Source organism: Tamandua tetradactyla, chromosome 13, assembly GCF_023851605.1.
Source record: "Tamandua tetradactyla isolate mTamTet1 chromosome 13, mTamTet1.pri, whole genome shotgun sequence".
Taxonomy (NCBI): Eukaryota; Metazoa; Chordata; class Mammalia; order Pilosa; family Myrmecophagidae; genus Tamandua; species Tamandua tetradactyla.
The window spans coordinates 87087881-87105005 of record NC_135339.1 but is presented as its reverse complement, the minus strand read 5'-3'; the positions used below and the strand labels follow the sequence as shown (position 1 = coordinate 87105005).

Genomic DNA, 17125 nt, shown 5'->3' with positions numbered 1-17125 from the left:
AGATACTCGACTCAATTCTTACTTTTAAAGCAAACCCTTGCCTACTATTGAATTTGTTGCAGTATTACCAGGCAGGAGAGGCGTCCAGAGGAAGGAATAGGGATGAGCAAGAGTGAGGGGGTCATCCAGCTAAGAGGGAAGGGAGTGAGGGTGCCCGGGCCCCGGGGCAGCTCTGACTCGGCTAGCAATGCGGGCTGAAGGCCAGGTGAGCAGGTGCTGCTCCAGGCCGACCTCACAGGGCTCAGTCCTGCCCCAGTTCCACAATGGCCCCTGGACCCCAGGACCCCCGCCCCAAAGGCAGCCCCCAGACCCCCAGGGCCCCCGTTCCGCAGGTGGCCCTTAGACCCCCGGACCGCCGACCCACAGGTGGCCCCTAGACCTGAGAGGCAGCTGCTGCATCAGGCAAGAAGGAGCGCAGCGGGCGGCCAAGGAGAGGCACCGAGCCCAGGCTGGGGGCTTCGAGGGCCCAGAGAAGGCCTCCCCAAGAAAGGGACGTACTGAAGTGCTCAGGCAGAGGGTAGAGGTGAGGAGAGGGTGCACCCAGCATAGGAAATGCTTACCAGAAGCAAACACGAATAAAAAGAAAAAACAAACACAGCCGTGGCAACACGCACAGTGCATCTGGAGCTGAGGATTCCGGTGGCTTCGGAGCCCAGAGCCCCCCCCAGCCCCCCGCAGCAATGGGACAGGAGTACTGTGCCAGGCCCCCCACCCTGCAATGGGAAAACCTTCCCGGGAGACCCTCAGGGCGCAGCTTCTCTCCTCTCACAGCCCCCCTGCCTCCCCTCTCCAGCAAAGAAACTGGGCTTTCTTGGGTTAAAATGAAGTCCTGGCTGGTGAAAAAAAATCTGAACGTGCAACTTCAAAAGATACACAGGCAAAATCCTGGTTTTGTTGCTCTAGTCTTTAGATTCTAAAAGGAAAACTGATTTCCACAAATCAAAAAGTATTTTTCTTTTTGAACTAAATCTGGGCTCATATTTATAGTGCCCAGAATTTGTCTAGATTTTGTATTCATTTGGAAAAACAAAAAAGCATCCTGAGGCCAACTGTCAGCTGGAAACATTTTTAGATATAAACTAAATACAAGTATACAGGTTAATTTTTTTATATATGTATATATCAAGGTCCAGGTTATTCCCAAAACACAAGACATTTGCTAAATTTATCTTTTGTTACTGGAAAAATAAAGCTGACAGGGGTCCTGGTTGGAACCTGAGTGTTCCAGCCACAAAGAGGAAACAGTGGATGCTGCAAAGAAGGGAGGCGGCCTGGGAGGAGCAGTCAGATGCGATTTTATGCTTTCTTCTTCTGCTCTTTCCGATTATTCAGCACAGCCTCCCTTCAAAATGACCACTTGACCTTTCCCAGAAGAACCATTAACCTTCCATTGTCTGTAGCGTAAACAGCTTAATTTTCTGAGGGCGGCATGACAGAAGAAATTACAAAGCCAATTCCCACTCTCGGACCCAAACAGATGCCAAATGTAAATCACTCCATTTCCAGGAAGAGGTCATTCCGCCCTCGTGCCGCCACCGCAGCTCCTGCCCACCCCCCCCACCGCAGCAGCACCTTCCCTGTCGGGGATGGCCTTGCTCATCGCAGCCCCCTGGGCCCAGGGGCAGCAGCTCCTGGCATGTTCTCCTTGTGGCCATCTCAAGAAGCTGAGGCCCTAACGCTGTCAGTTCCTTCCTCTGGTTTTTAAGCATCCAAAGCAAAGAGTTGGAACCCCTGTCAGCTAGATATCCTGCTAGATTCTTATTTTTAAACAAACCCTTGTCCACTACTAACTTTGCTGCAGCAGTGCAGAGCTGAACGCAACTCGTTGCACTGTTTTTTTAAACAATATACTGATCTCTACTATCATTGTTAATCTGGAATAATAATGTCTAATAATTACGAGGCCACAGCTTTCTTTTTTTGAAAGAAAAAAGTTTAAACGCAACTGCGTAATGACCGAGATTCTTAGTTAGGCTGATTCTGCAGTGGGGGCTGGCTAACGCAGATGTCAATTCAGAATGTAAATGAGCGAAGCAGACCAGGCCCTGTGGTCTGCTTCACAGCAGTGGCCTAAGTTTAGAAAGGGACATCGTCCATTTGTATGATAAGTACAATAGAACATTTTTAGTTCCTAAAGGAAATATATGTTTCCTTTTCCTTCTTGAAACACCGTTCATCCATCTGTTTCTGACGGACACATAGCCACAGCACGAGATTATTAGCAACTGAAGGAAGCCTACAGTAGGGGCAATAGGGAGTGGCGGGGTCTGCAGTGAACTGAGCAAATGGAAGCTTCCGTGCATGCAGGGATGTGGGACTGGTACTGTCAGATATTCTGATTATCCAAAGGAATCTAGAAAGCTGGATATTTTAGGTACAATCTCCTAATTTGTAAACACAGGTTCAAAAAGAATTTAAGATCCTGTGTGGGCCAGACATCTGCTCTAGAATATAGTCCACAGGGGACAAGCACAGGTGCCAGGGTCAGCTGGGCCAGCCAGGGGACCACAGCTTCCTTTGCTTCTCTGTGCCTCAAGACCCCTTCTTGTGATACTGGTCACAGCTCAGATGGCTGCAGCCAGGATTCAACAGCACAGAGAACACATAAAGTGCTTAGTCATACTCAGTAACCCTTGGCTATTCAAACAACTGGACCTTTTCAGCAGGCGGAGGCAGTGAGTGCCCAGTCTCCAAATCATCTAAGCCAGAAACCACCTCCTTGGAGCAGGCCCAACCACTATGCAAAGAACGAGGGTAGAAACTCCAAAACATCCTTGCAACTCTGAGAGCCTGTGATTCTAAAGTTCTCGCGCTGCTTCTGTTGATGAGAGGATAAATCTGCACAGCTTTTTGATGAGAGGATAAATCTGCACAGCTTTCTTGAAAGCGAGTTGACAACCTGTATCAAGAACCTCAAAAATGCCCACTTGGTGATCGTCTCCAAGGACACCACCCGAAAAGCACCAAGATGCTCATTAAAGCCTTACTATGGCAGAAAATCAAAAAGAACCCAAATATCTCCCAGCGGGGGGCTGGTTAGAAAAATTATAGGCTGTCCACGTGATGGATAACCATGCCCCAGACATGACTAAACGTTGCATGGAAAATCGTTCACAATATATTGGTTGATCAACAATAAAAACTTGGGTTACAAAACTAGGTCGCGTATGATGCCAGAGCTGTGAATGCACGTGGCGCTCTCTCCTGGCACAGGAAACCATGGGCAAGGATGTATGCCGAAATGGCAACAGCCATTTTTGTGTGTGCAGTGGGGCTGAAAATAAGTTTTGTTTTCTTCTTTCGGGCTCATCTGTACTTTCTAAATTTTCTTCAATTAACATATCCTGTCTTGGTGGTAAAAAACAAGATTTTAAGAAAAGTGACCAGTGCTGTTTCTTTAAAGAAAGAGGGTGGACGTGTGCTAAAGGCTCAGACAAAGCCATCGGTCACACAACCACCAACTTCACAGAGACGCGCTCTGCAGCCAGAGGTGCCCCACACGCCTTCAAGATGACATCTCACTGCTCAGTGGTCCCCTCGGATAATTCTTCATCCCCTTGTGCCACAGATAGCTTTTGGGGGAAAAGAGAATGCTCATAGGCTAAAAAATGCCTTCTCAATCTGTGCAAATGCAGTTTCCCCTTCTTTGGGCTAAACTTCAAACAGTCAACACGGAGCCTCTGGGATCTCCGAGGGGTCTCCGTCTGCAATGCCCACCGCAGCCCCCACCCCTGGCCTCTCCTAGGTGAGGGCCCATGAGGAAGCTTGATTAACAAGCATCTAAAGACAGAGTACTCTAATTACCTAAAAAAAAAAAAATTAAAGGAAATAAAGAAAAAAAAGAAAAGAAAGAGACGGAGAGAGGGAGGGGAAAAAGACACCTATGCCCATCTCATGTCCACTTTCCGGCATCCCTTGCCACCTGATTATTGAAGTCAGAGAAGTGAAGCACTGTCCAAAGCAGCCAGAAACAACATCTCCTTGGAGCCTACTTACCCTTTGCCCAGTGATATGAGTACGGGGTTTTCCAGCTCCATGAGCACCTGGAAAGCTTTATTCAGGTTTTGGTAGGAAAAGCTTTCTCCTGCATCTGCAATTACCACACAGTTGGGGTTGGACGTGTCGATCTCATCAAATTCTGGGCGGATTCCTGGAAAGTGAAAGAGCGTGCAATCAAGTCTGGGGGAGACCTAGCCTCCCCCTGTGTCCCACCAGTGAAGCCTTCTGTCTGTCACGTCTGTCCTGCCCTCCCAGCTCTCAGCCCCTTCCTCTTCTGACCCTCACAGCTACCATGAGAAGTGGACAAGGCAGGGATATTGCTCCCATCTCAGGGATGAAGGAATTCCCGCATCTGCAGTCAGAGGGTCTGCAAGGAGAGAGACGGCCTATCCTGGGAACCTCCAGTCCAAAGCTGGCCTTGCACCCAGGAGCTCCCTTAGTACAGTAACATGGCCAGGAAATCCATGGCTTTGCAACTAAGAAGGGATATTTGGCTGGAGGACACATGGTCCCAGCTGGAGAAAGAAACTAGGCTGTGTGCAACCTTAGAGGGTTGGTATTGAAGCTCTGAAGTGTAAGAAGCATTGTCATACTGAAAAGTATGGTCTGATTCCCAAACCCACCAGCCCAGGCTCACCAGTCCCTTAGGAAAATCTCTTCCTCTTTTTTATTATCTGCCACTACTCTTTAAAATTAAAATAGGGCAAGCTGCAAGGACAGAATCATTAGCTCCTAGGAAGAAATGTGCTTGCACCTTTCCAGGTATAACACATTGACCTTTCTGGATTAAAAAAAAGTGAAGTAACTGCAGTGAAATACTTCACACCCACTAGAATGGCTGGAATTAAAAAGACGGATAATACCAAGTACTGGGGAGGATGTGGAGGTGGGAGTACAAAATGATACAGAAACTCTGGGGAAAGGTCAGGCAGTTTCTTATAAACTGAACCTCCCCTACGACCCAGCAATTCCACTCCTAGGAATTTATCCAAAAGAACTAACTGGTCAGGAATGTTCACAGCAGATGTATTCATGACAACCCAAAACCGAAACAACCCAGGTGTCCATCTACAGGGGAGCAACTCGGCAAACTGTGGTGCATCCATGTGATGGAACTCTGCCTGGCAACACAAAGGAAAAAACTACTGCCAGTGCTACAACATGGACGAGTCTCAAAGACATCCTGCTGGGTAGAAGAATCCTCACAGGAAATGCTCTATAGTTTAGGAGCCTATTTATGTGAAATTTGGGAACATGTAAACTGACATAATGTAAAAAGTCAAAATAGTGGTTGCCTCTAGGGTGGTAGGAGAGGGGCTGACTGGGGAGGGCACAAGGGATTCTGGGCTGACAATGATGTTCTATATCAGGAGAGGGTTTGGGGGTACCAGGGGCACGCACTTGTCAAAACTGAGCAAAAGTACTCTTGAGATGTTTACACTTCATTGCACGTTAATTCTACATCAAAAGAAAAAACTGTAAACAAAATAGTGATCTCCAGGTAATGCTATGCTGAAGTGTTTGGGGGAAGAGTTCCTATTGCAATTTACTCTGAAATGTATTGAAATGCAAGATGCATGGAGAGATGGATAGATATATACAAAGAAAATAAAGTAAAAGGTCACTGGTTCAATCGAGGTGATGTGTAAAAATATTCCAAGTAAAATTTTTTCAACATTGTGTGCATGAAAATTTTCCTAATAAAAACTTGGGGGATCCATCATTTATAAAACTTAGACAAAATGTGAAGTCTGAAAACACAGGTATATTTATTAAAAATACAGACATGTTCTCACAAGCAGTGTGGACAACCAAAGCTATAAGGCTGAGCCCCCAGTCTTGGGGTTTGTTCATATGAAACTTAACCCCACAAAGGATAGGTCAAGCTTACTCAAAATTAGGCCTAAGAGTCACCTCCAAGAGAACCTCTTTTGTTGCTCAGATGTGGCCTCTCTCTCCAGCCAACACAACAAGCAAACTCACCACCCTCCCCCTGTCTACGTGGGACATGACTCCCAGGGGCAGACCTTCCTGGTAACATGGGACAGAAATCCTAGAATAAGCTGGGACTCAGCATCAAGGGATTGAGAAAAACCCTAGAATGAGTTGAGACTCAGCATCAAGGGATTGAGAAAACCTTCTAGATCAAAAGGGGGAAGAGTGAAATAAGAAAGTGTCAATGGCTGAGAGATTCCAGAGTTGAGAGGTTATCCTGGAGGTTATTCTTACGCATTAAGTAGATATCACCTTGTCATTTAAGATGTAATGGAGAGGCTGGAGGGAACTGCCTGAAAATGTAGAGCTGTGTTCCAGTAGCCATGCTTCTTGAAGATGATTGTATAATGATAAAGCTTTCACGATGTGACTGTATGATTGTGAAAACCTTGTGTCTGATGCTCCTTTTATCTACCTTGTCAACAGACGAGTAGAACATACGGAATAAAAAAAATAATAAGGGGAACAAATGTTAAAATAAATCTAGTTTGAAATGCTAGTGGTAAATGAAAGGGAGGGGTAAGGGGTATGGTATGTATAATTTTTTTTTCTGTTTTAGTTTCATTTGTTTTTCTGAATAGATGCAAATGTTCCAAGAAATGATCATGATGATGAATATGCAACTATGTGATGATATTGTGCATTACTGAATATATATGTAGAATGGAATGATCAAAAGAGGAATGTTTACATTTGCAATGTGTTTTTTGGTATTTCAAAAAATAAAATTAAATTAAAATTAAAAAAAAAAAAACCCAAAACACGGATTCCTGCTGAGGAAGGGCGACTATCTTCCCCAAAGCCACCTCAAACCTTAGAATCTGCTATTGTGATTCGTGGATTCACAATTCATGCCACCTTCAAGGCAAATGCTGAATTTTTTCTCCTCCCTGCTAGGCCCACCCCCACCCCACCGCCATGTCTGCAAACGTCATGTCTGCAAACGTCATGTCTGCGAACGTCGCCTCAGCTCTCCTCCCTGGGGATTTCCTTTCTGAATCTTTCTCTTTCTTTTAGGACCGTGTTCTAAGGACACTGGCAGGAAGGCTGGGAGACTGAGGAAGTATTTTGTGAAACACGATTTCTAAAGGCTGGGCTTGTCACCCAGAATTGGTGCCAGGACCCTGAGTTCCCCCTCGGGCCTCCCAAGGAGCCCCTTCCCCTCTGACGCTGCAGTGGGGGCTGACAGAGCCTGCCAGCTTCTGCTGGTGGCTTGTAAAATTAAAAATTTCAAGTGCACAGGACAGAAGGAAGAAGGCTCAGTAAGGTGGCAGAGAAAATGTCCCAAATTCTGAAGCATTTCTAAGGTTTGCTCTTTTTAAATATTCAGAAGGCAACAGATATTGCTGTTCAATCTGTTTTATTCCAGAAAAACTCTCCACAGAGGGTCAAAAGGGGCTCTTTCCTTGCATTCAGACTAAAATCAAGGGTGCGAACTTTGTTCTTACAGTCATTTACAAGCTGCACCAGACAGCTGGGTGGTTTTTCACAAGCATACTTCAAAGCTAAGAGTATCAGATGTTAGAAAGCTTCGCCCTCCACCTATCTCCTCTCTACCCTTCCTTTCTGTCATGCTCACTCTCTCTTGCTCTTTAAGTTTCTCACCAGAGCAGGAATTTCCCGCCTTGACAATTCCCTGCTCCCCTGGCTCCATCCTCGATGAAGGAGAGGCAGGTCAGGCTCTTCATTGTTAACACACCTACTGGTGGCAGGTCAGGTCCACACAGGTACCAGCCACCTGGCCGAACACCCCAAGTCTTCCCGCCTCACAGGGACATGAATGTCCCTGGCTAGGACACTGAGAGTGGAGGTCCTCCACCCCAGAAAAGGGGCCCCTGCACTTCCACACCATCCCCAGGCTGGCACCCACCATCGTGGATGAGCAGATGTGGTCGCAGGCCGCGTTCCCTCAGGATCTGACAGGCGGCCGACACGGGGGCAGTCACCTCGTCCACGGAGATATCGAAGCCAAACTGCTGCAGCAGCCTCACCAGATCCCCCCGGGACTTCTGAGACTCGTTGGTGCAGAATCTCACCTTCAGCCGGGACTGCTTCAGCCTGTGGGGGGAAGGACAGGGCTGAGGGCCTCATGGGCAGGGAAGGCAAGGTGTGTGCCTCCTGGGAAGGGTGCTGGCGACGACACCTGGTAAAGTGTCCGGAAAGGGCCTGAGGTGGCTGAGGTGGGCCTTGACCCACCTGCAGGTATGTTCAGGCTGGGATCTGAGCTGCGGCAGACCCTTTCTCAGGGGCTTCACGGCTTGTATGCTCACTGTCTTCACACACCTGAGACTCCCTGAGGTTCCCTTCCCAACCTTCTTTGCCCCTGCCTCTCCCTCTATCCAAACCCACCGCCTCTCCCTCCACCTGAACCCACGAGAGCCAATTCCACCCAGCCTCCAAGGCCCACTCAATACATTCCCTGCACGACACGGCCCCATTTTTCCAGGCTACACATTCACCTCTGAACATCCATAGCAATTTCTCTGTACCTCTCCACAATAACTACCATTTACAGTTTGTATTTGAGCTGCTTATGTCTATGCCTTATTAACTCTGGACCCACAACTCCTAAGAGGTGCAGGAGCAGAGAGGACCAAATGGGAATGTCCTTCCATCAGGTGCACAGACTCCCGCCAAGACCCAGACGTAATGGAACGGGAAGCTAAGATGCCATGGCAAGTGGGTGGCCCTGACATTTCCTTCCACCTGAACTCACAGGAGACCTGCCATATCCTGGCTGTCCTTGGGCAAGTTCTCAGAGCACAAGGCCAAAGAGCAGATGCCTAAAGAGGACCCAGAGCAAGTATCACTCAGCCCAGCCACAGTCGCCAGGCTCCGGGAGCCCGGCCCGGGACTGGGGCACAGAAATGGACCTGTGACCCGCCTGGAGTCACAGAGCCCACAGTCGGGCGGATGGATGGCAGCAGGCCAGCAGCCAACGAGGAAACACACCGAGGGACGGAGACTTGGGTTCAAGAACAGACAGGAGCTGTGAAGGACGTGAACAGAGGCCACCAGGGTAGAACAGGTGTGGGGAGGGAAGGTCAAGGATGGTGATTCTGGAGATGAGACCTGCAGGGACGGAAGGCGCCACTGGGCAATGAAGCAAAGAGAGGGCACCAAGCCATGTGCAGGCATGGAGGGGAGTCTGGGTGCTCACAAGCAGGGGGGCCAGGGGCCAGTCATGCAGGCCCAGTTGGCATGCACAAAGCAGGCCCTGGGCCTCACTCCATAGTCCCAAATCACACAGCCCCGCACCCCCAAAACCCCAGCTCCATCAACAGAGCACCTGTACTAGGCATCTGCACAGAGCCGTGGTGTGGAATGAACACCAAGCTGCAAGCTGGGAGGGGCCCTGCTAAAAGTAGCTGATTATGCCATTTGCCACTTGCAGTGCTCAGGAAAGCAGGTCTCTACAGAGGCCCACAGCGGTGGTCTCCAAAGGTGCAGGGGGATGTCTTCACTCTGGAACCAAACTTTCAAATGTATAATATTTATAAGTAATACACTTGTACAGTGTTAAATGCATACAATTTATAGCTTATCAAGAAACATACATATATAGGACATGGGTATTCAAACTTTGGTTTTACTGATGTAAACAACCCATTCAAAAGAGTCCAGGGAGAACCCCTCCATTAGAGCTGATGACTCAGCACTGTAGGCTTGAAATGAACCCATGAAATGAAATAAGGGAGACCCAACTAAAAATTCAATTCAACCTTCAGCAGGAAAGACATTTTTATCCCATTTTATGGGTGAGGAAATATAGTCTCAAAAAAAGCCCAGTTCCTTCTGCTCTGTTCCAGACTGGAACTTGAGCGCACTTGGCTAATTCCTACTTTACTCACACCTGGATCCTGGAGCTCACAGAGTCAGGAACAGGGAATGTGGGTACCCAGATCCTCCTACAAGGTGGAGAGAGAGGGCTGGGGCCACTGAGAGGAAGGCTACCTCCCAGTGTGGGGTCTTAGAGAGGGCAGCCTAGAGGAGGTGGCTCTAATCTGAGTCTTAAAGGAAGGACAAGAGTTGACTACACGGGAGATGGTGAGGGTAGGGCAGCCAGTGGGCTGCAGCTTACTTTCTCAGGACCCACAAGTCTGAGAGGGTGGGCTTCAGCAGGTGGAAAGAATGGCGAGCAGCCTGGTGCTGCTGGGGCCCGGGTGTACAGAGGACCGAATGGAAAATGAGCTGTTGGCCGAGCATGGAGGATCCCGGAGAGAATGGGGTGACGCAGGCTCTCCACCCATCTCTGGGATGCAGGGCATCTCTGAATATGGTTGGCATGGCCAGAGAGCCATGGGGCTATGGTGAGCGATGGTCACAACTAAGAAGAGGCGGTGGGGCTCGGTCCAGATGTCCCTCCCTGACTGTCCTGGCTGATACTGCCCCCACCCTGTCTCTAACTATCACAACTTGTTTTTCTTTCCTTAGCGCTATCTTCAGTCAGCTGACGAATGTTTGTTACTATCTCCCCAACCCACGGACTCCCTGAGGCCAGAACTGGGGTCTCTTGGGGTCACCACTGCATGCCCAGTGCTTCACCCATGCTTGGTGCACAGCAGGCCCCAAGAAGCAACAGATGAACAAATGACAGGCAGAATATCTAAATGACGCTTGGTGAGGGGAAATGGACTCTTCCTTTTTGGCTCACCGACCACTCCCCCAGGGAGTGTCCCCAAGTCTGCAGCTCCCTCATAAGCCCTAATGGAAACAGAGACTGTCTCCCATGGTGAGACCTTACAGTGAGCCTCCAGACCCTCCCAGCGCTTGGCGACAGATGCAATTCGGGAAGAAATCTGTGCACCTGCTGACAGTGGCGGGAACGCAGGCCGGGGGGCTGATGACGTCTTCTTCAAGAGCCCAGGTGACCCGTTCCTTTCTTATTATTTGTCTTTCCTAATCAGGGGCTTATGAATGATCAATTACATTTAGTGGTTAATTGCCCTTCATAAAGATAGCTTTTTTATTTTTAAATTAGGCAGTTAATATATTGTAACTAATAGTGTCCCTTTGTACATCATGGACAGATCTTCACCGACCGGTGTCCGGAATGTGTGATTCACACCCAAGTTAATGGAGCAGTTGAGTGAAGAAATGCACGGGGCCCCAGGGGACTAATTACTGCTAATGAATGATGCTATGACCTTCTCAGAACAGTGAGCAATCATGTGACGGGGAGATGACAGAGCCTCACATCTGTTATTCCAAACCTAACTTCAGATGTGGATGAAAAAGTGAACAAACAACAGAATTCACCTTGGGTTACTGAAGCTGCTGGTCTCCCCTGTAATAACCAACACGAATCCACCCACAATACATACTCATAAAATCACCCTAGTTTTGATGATGGACTTTGTCCCTGAAAAAATGTGGTACAAAATGGTCAGGGAAGGCCCTCTGATTTTAGGTCCCGTCCATCTCTGCCATGTGACTGCACCCCCTTTGGTGCCCCATACCGAAGCTTTCAGGCCTCCAGAGAAGAGTTCCAGGTTGTCCTTCATTTTATTTTAATTTCTGAAGATTAATCTTATTAATAAAACATCATACTGAGCCTTGACTCTGGACCAAGTACTGTACAGCTCTCAGCACCGAGGTGCTGACTTCACCTCACTCCCTCATGGCTGGCTGTCCATCACACCCTCCCCAGTGCCAAGCACCTGGTGTGCAAGTGGCGCTCGCTCGCTAAGCATGTGCAACTGAGTACACACCAGGGGCAAGAGCCTTTATCCCATTCCACAGAAAGAAACTGGGGGCTCCCAGAGGGACACAGCCCAGGCCATACAGCTGGTCAGAAACAAAGCCTCCCGGCCTCACCCCTCAGTGAGACGGCATGTGCAGCCCTCACCCAGCAAGCAAAAGCTGCCGGTCCTTTCCCCTGGGCCCCAAAGGGACAAACTGGGCCCAGGCAGAGCCCCAGCAGCCCCGGGAACCCAGGTGCAGGTCTGCTCCAGGGCATCTGCTGGCAGGTCCTTGTGCTGGTTTGAAAATATTAGGTACCCCAGAAAAGCCATGTTTGAATCCTGATTCAATCTTGTGGAGGCAGCCATTTAGTCCTGATTCAATACTGTAGGTTGGAATCTTTTGATTAGACCATGTGGGTATTAACTTTGGATCAGATGGACATGGGACTCCACCCATTCCAGGTAGGTCTTGATTACCTAACTGGAATCCTTTAAAAGAGGGAACATTTTAGAGAAATGACAGAACCTAGAGAAATGACAGAAGCCTCAGAGCCAACAGAAACTTCACAGCAGAGGGGACGCAGATGTGGACACGAGAACAGAGACATGGATGTGTGGAGATGCTTGGAGCCCAGCGGAGGTCGCCATGAGATGTTAAGCAAGCCGGAACCTGGAGAGGCAGCTGCCAACCACGTGGCTACCCAGCTGACAAAGGTGTTCCTAATCCATGGACTTCCCTTGAATTAAGATAATCTCTTGTGGTGCCTGAATTGGGTATTAGAACTGTGAACTTGTAACTTATTAAATTCCCCTTTTTAAAAGCTGTTCCAATTCTGGTATATGGCATTCTGGCAGCTTGCAAACTAACACAGTTTTGGAAGCCCCAAAGGTGTGCGTTGGAGCAGGGGGCAGGGTGCCTGTGAGTGCACTCAGGGACCAAGGTGGGAGATAATGGTCCCAGCCCGGAGGCGGGCCCTGACTGGCCGAGGAGCCCATGTCCCCAGAGCCCGTGTCCTCGGAGCCCATGTCCTCCGCGTTTCTTGACACGGCCGGTGATTAGATGTCATAGATTGGGCCTGGGGAAGCCTCTGACACAAGCACCCTAGATGTCAGGCAAGCCAGAGCTCCGCCTAGGGGAGCAAAGAATTCCCCAAGGAGCAAGTCCGAGGGTTTGGCATTGCATCCGGGTGGTCCCAGTTCCAGGAGGGGCTGTGCTCATCCCCCACCTTCAGGCTCCACCCGAGAACCCTGAGAAAGGGGTCCTCTGAGCCCTTGGTACCTCCCCTGGAGCCCCCCAGGGCTGGGTGCAGGGTGGGATGCATCAGAGCTTTGAACTGACCTTTACCTCATCCCAGCAGGCCAGGACGAGCCTCTGAGTGACAAGTTGCCCGGTGCAATTACCGTGCATCAGAGGAGCCCGTCCCTTACAAATCACCTCGGACTTTACACAGCTGCTGGCTGTCGGCATCTGCCAGGCTCACTCACCCGGAAATAATGAAAACCCACTCATTACTGTTCCAGAGCAGGGAAAGTGTTAGGACAATTATGGGGCATCCTAAGTGACCTTGCCGAGGGCACAGAAGCCAGGAGAGCCGGGAGAGCCTGCCAGGTGAAGGGCTGCAGGGGGCCCTCCGGATCCCAGCTCCCTCCTCCTCCAACCCTCCCCCTGCCCCAGCCCAGCCCTCTGGAATTGCCACCTTTATCGCCCAGGGCCCCCTCCTCACCAGAAGCCTTTGCCTTGGCCCCCCCTCCCCTCGAGTCATCCTCACAGCTCTGCTCCACTCCGGCAGAGCCCACCCCACCCCTGGCTGGGCTTTCTCAGCAATTAGTGCCACCCTCTGCATTGATCACCTCCCCTCTGCCTCCTCCCCAGGTCCTGGGCTCCTGGAGGGCTTGGCTGCATTCTGCATCCCTGCCCTGCATTCCTACCTGGGCCTGGTGCCCCTCCAACAGTGCCGAAAGGGCACCTGAGCCCAGGGAGCATCTGGGAGCACGTCACTCCCCACACGGGTCAACCACGTCCCCGGCAGACAGAGCTTTGGTGAACGTGAGCGGGGCACCAGGGTTTCTCCTGGGATATGGGGCTTGTGCTCATGGGTGACACCCAGACCAGGTCACAAAGGCAAGAGAGGGGCTCTCTGGGTGCTCAGTTGGGCTGCAGGGGACCCTGGGGCAGTACCACAAAGGGCTCAGAGCAGAACTGCACAGGTCCACGGCACTGTCTGCTCCACAAACTCAGACTGCAGCAGGGGCAGCTCAGAGCAAGCGGTTCCCAGGGGTTTAAGCATGGCAGGAAGTAACTGTCCCTTTCCTATGCCAGTTTCATCTGATGCTCTCTCAAATTCCCCCCAAATATGCGTACCATGGTACCCAGCACTGTGGAGGCTTTACTATTAGAAGCACCTAACCAATCCAAATTCCAGATCTGAAGGGCCACCTGATGATAAACAAAATTATGCACCACTGAGTCTCAGTACCGAGTACGCATCCAGGTCAGACTACTTGGTGATGAATAAAATCACCCATACCACTAAGTACTATGTACTGAGGACTAAGTACTGAGTATTCTCCAGGCCCACTTGGTGATGAACGAAAAATGTCCTGTATCACCAAGTACTCAGTACTAAGGACTCATCTAGGCCCACTTGATTAACAAAATCATCCTGTACCACCACCAAATACTCAGTACCAAATACTTATCCTGACCAGTTAACTTAGTGATGATGAATGAAAGATCTCTGTACCACTGAGTACTCCGTAATGAGTACTAATATTGCATACTCACTCAGGCCCAACTGATGATTAAAAAATTGCCCTGAACTGCTGAGTATCGTATACTGAATACTAAGTACGGAGTACTCATCCAGGACCACTTGGTGATTAATGAAACCTCATGTACCACTGAATACTCAGTACCAAGTACTCATCCAGACCCATATGATGGTGAATACAACTGTTCTATGCCACTGAGTACTTGGGTACTGCTCCCACAGCTGCAGTAAGACCCTGGTGCCTAGCTAGTGCTTTCAAATTCTGGAAGAAACCCCAAGCTCCCACTGATCCTGCCATGAGGCTGCATGGTTTCTCCAACATACCAGTGTCTATCTCTAATCCTTCCTGGAGAAAGGTTTCTGGAGGATTGTAGAGGAGAAAACCTAGAGAAGCCAGGTCAGCTCAGACAGACAGGTGGGGGGACGCTTGTGCCCAAGGCCCCACCAGCATCACAGAGGCTAGAGCGAGCTGCTCCTTCACGCAGGCTGTACTCTTTTGCTGAGGGGACCTGGAGACAAAGTGGGGTCGAGCAGGTGCTCAGAGTCTGCTATACGATGGCTGTCCCTGCTCTGCCACTAGGGGCTGCAGGGCCTCACGCAAGCCATTTCTTCTCTCTGCAGCTCAGTTTCCTCATCTGTAAAATGGGAATAATAGCGGCACCTCCCTGACATGAGGAGGATCAAACGCCACCTGGAATGTGCTTGAGCCCAGCCTGGCACATGGTGCCTGCTCGCAGATGACAGCTGATGAGATCTGTCAGGGGTCATAGGTCAGGCTCACACTCAGACCTGCCCTGCCCTAACCTCTCAGAGCAGGGCCCTCCGCCTCACCTTGCACGTGTGAGAACCCCGACCGCCCTGTTTCCAAGCAGTAGTAGCAACAGAGAGGCTCACAGTGGCTGCTGGGAGACCTGCCTGGCTCCCAGGATCCCCCGTCAGCCTTGATCCCATCATCTGGGGGTCTGCTCTTCCCACCTCCCCGGACCCCCCTCCCAGCCCTGCTCCTACCATCTGGACGTCAGCTCTGCCCATCTTGAGCCTCTAAGGAGCAGGGGATTTGGAAGGGGGGTATTTGGGGAGGGCCTGGCAGCCCAGGCAGACAGTGACTCCAAACCCTAGCCCTCGCCCACCCAGGAGGAAAGCCCTTCAGGAAGGTGGGGAGAGAGGTGGCCCAGCCTCAAGCTGAATGGGTGAGAAGCGGAGAGCTGCAGGCTGCCTGAGCCAGACCCTGAAGGGACAGATGCAATCAGCACCAGAAGGGTCCCGCGTGCCCCCAGCCCACCCGGAAGGCTGCCGCATTCTGTTACTTGCACATCCACAGTCTTCAAAGAGCTGTGCAGGCCCCATGGGCTCACCTGGGCGGAACTATGGTCTCCCCACAGGGCCAGGGCTGTCTCTATTCCAGGTGCCAGGAGCCCTCTCGCAGATGAGGCTGAAGAAATTCCCATCAGGAGGTAAGGGGGGGTGGGAGCTGGGGAGGGGGGGTCCCACCACCCAGCTTCCTGCCCCCCTAGCCTCTCCCCCCTGCTCTTGGAAGCCCCTGGGGCCCCCAGGCTTCAAGCATTACCTGCCCAGGGTGGGGGCTCCCTACTGCTGCCTGCCTTAGCTTCCTGGGGCGGCCATAACCAAGTGCACAAACCAGGAAGCTTACAGTACTGGAAATGTGCTGCCCATGGCGCGGGGCTGGGCATCTGCACCATGTGTCGGCAGGGCCTGCAGCAGGGAGGTCTTCCTCGCCTCTCCTCAGCAACTGCTGGCATCTCCACTGTCCGTCGGTGCTTACATAAAAACTCCCCAGCTGCCTCGGCAGGGGAAGGGACATCAGCAACGTCTCAGGCTGCGGGGAAACGCAACGCGGGCCTTGGCAGCTGGCCCTGGCGCCTTGAGCGGCCCTGAGATGTCTGTGCAATGGAGGTTCCACAGCTGAGCAAGCTGCTCCTCGGTTCTGGAATCTTTGGTTGCCTCCATTTGAGAAAAGTGATGAGGACTGAAAATGTTCCTTTGGAGACCGAAGGCCAAACAGGCGCCCCAGGAGTGGAGCAGCGCTGTTTTAAATTGAAGCGCTCAGTGGACAAATGCCATCATCCGCGTCCACCAAGGCAGGCCCACACTGCTCCGGGGTGGACCCAGCCCAGCTCCCTGCGAGCCCGATCCACACCAGCCCAGGTCAGATAGTCGCCCCGTGGCTAGAGAAAGGACCTGGCCTCCCGGCTGGGCTCCTCCACACCGTGCGTGATGGTAACCTGGGGTGGCCTCTTACGTGGGGCAACGCCCTCCAGGACTAGGTGAAGGGACTGGGCACAGGCTGGTGCTAAGGTCACCACCAGACCTTGGGCAGCGAAAGGCACAAGTGACGCCCTCTGCCAGTGGCTCTGGCTGGACCTGTGGCCCCTCCCTCCTTCCTCCTGCTGCCCACCAGGGAGACTTCCAGCCAGGCTGAAGGCCGGCTGCTTGCCTGCCCGCAGGGCCTCTTGGCTGTCCCGCTGACCTGCTGCTGGCCAGCATGTCCCTGGGTCATCAGGGTCCAAAGTTTGGACGGAGGAAAGGGAGCAGGCCATGGAGGGCCGTGACGCACTTAGCCAGACCCTGGCTGGGCCTCTTGGACCAGACCAGCTGGCAGTGACCTCAGGGCCTTTCCTGGGCCTGTGACCACCTCACCGCCCAAAACAGTATTGA

General features: G+C 51.2%; 1 protein-coding gene across 3 annotated transcripts in view; it reads right to left on the bottom strand.

The window, feature by feature from the left end:
* LHPP (phospholysine phosphohistidine inorganic pyrophosphate phosphatase) overlaps positions 1–17125 on the bottom strand; it is a 143764-nt gene that overhangs the window by 104761 nt on the left and 21878 nt on the right. For all 3 annotated transcript variants that reach the window (XM_077126342.1, XM_077126343.1, XM_077126344.1), the window contains exons 2-3: positions 7865–8052; positions 3997–4150 (exon numbers count right to left, since the gene is read on the bottom strand). In XM_077126342.1, the coding sequence (XP_076982457.1) occupies positions 3997–4150; positions 7865–8052 (342 nt within the window). The remainder of the gene's footprint in view (positions 1–3996; positions 4151–7864; positions 8053–17125) is intronic.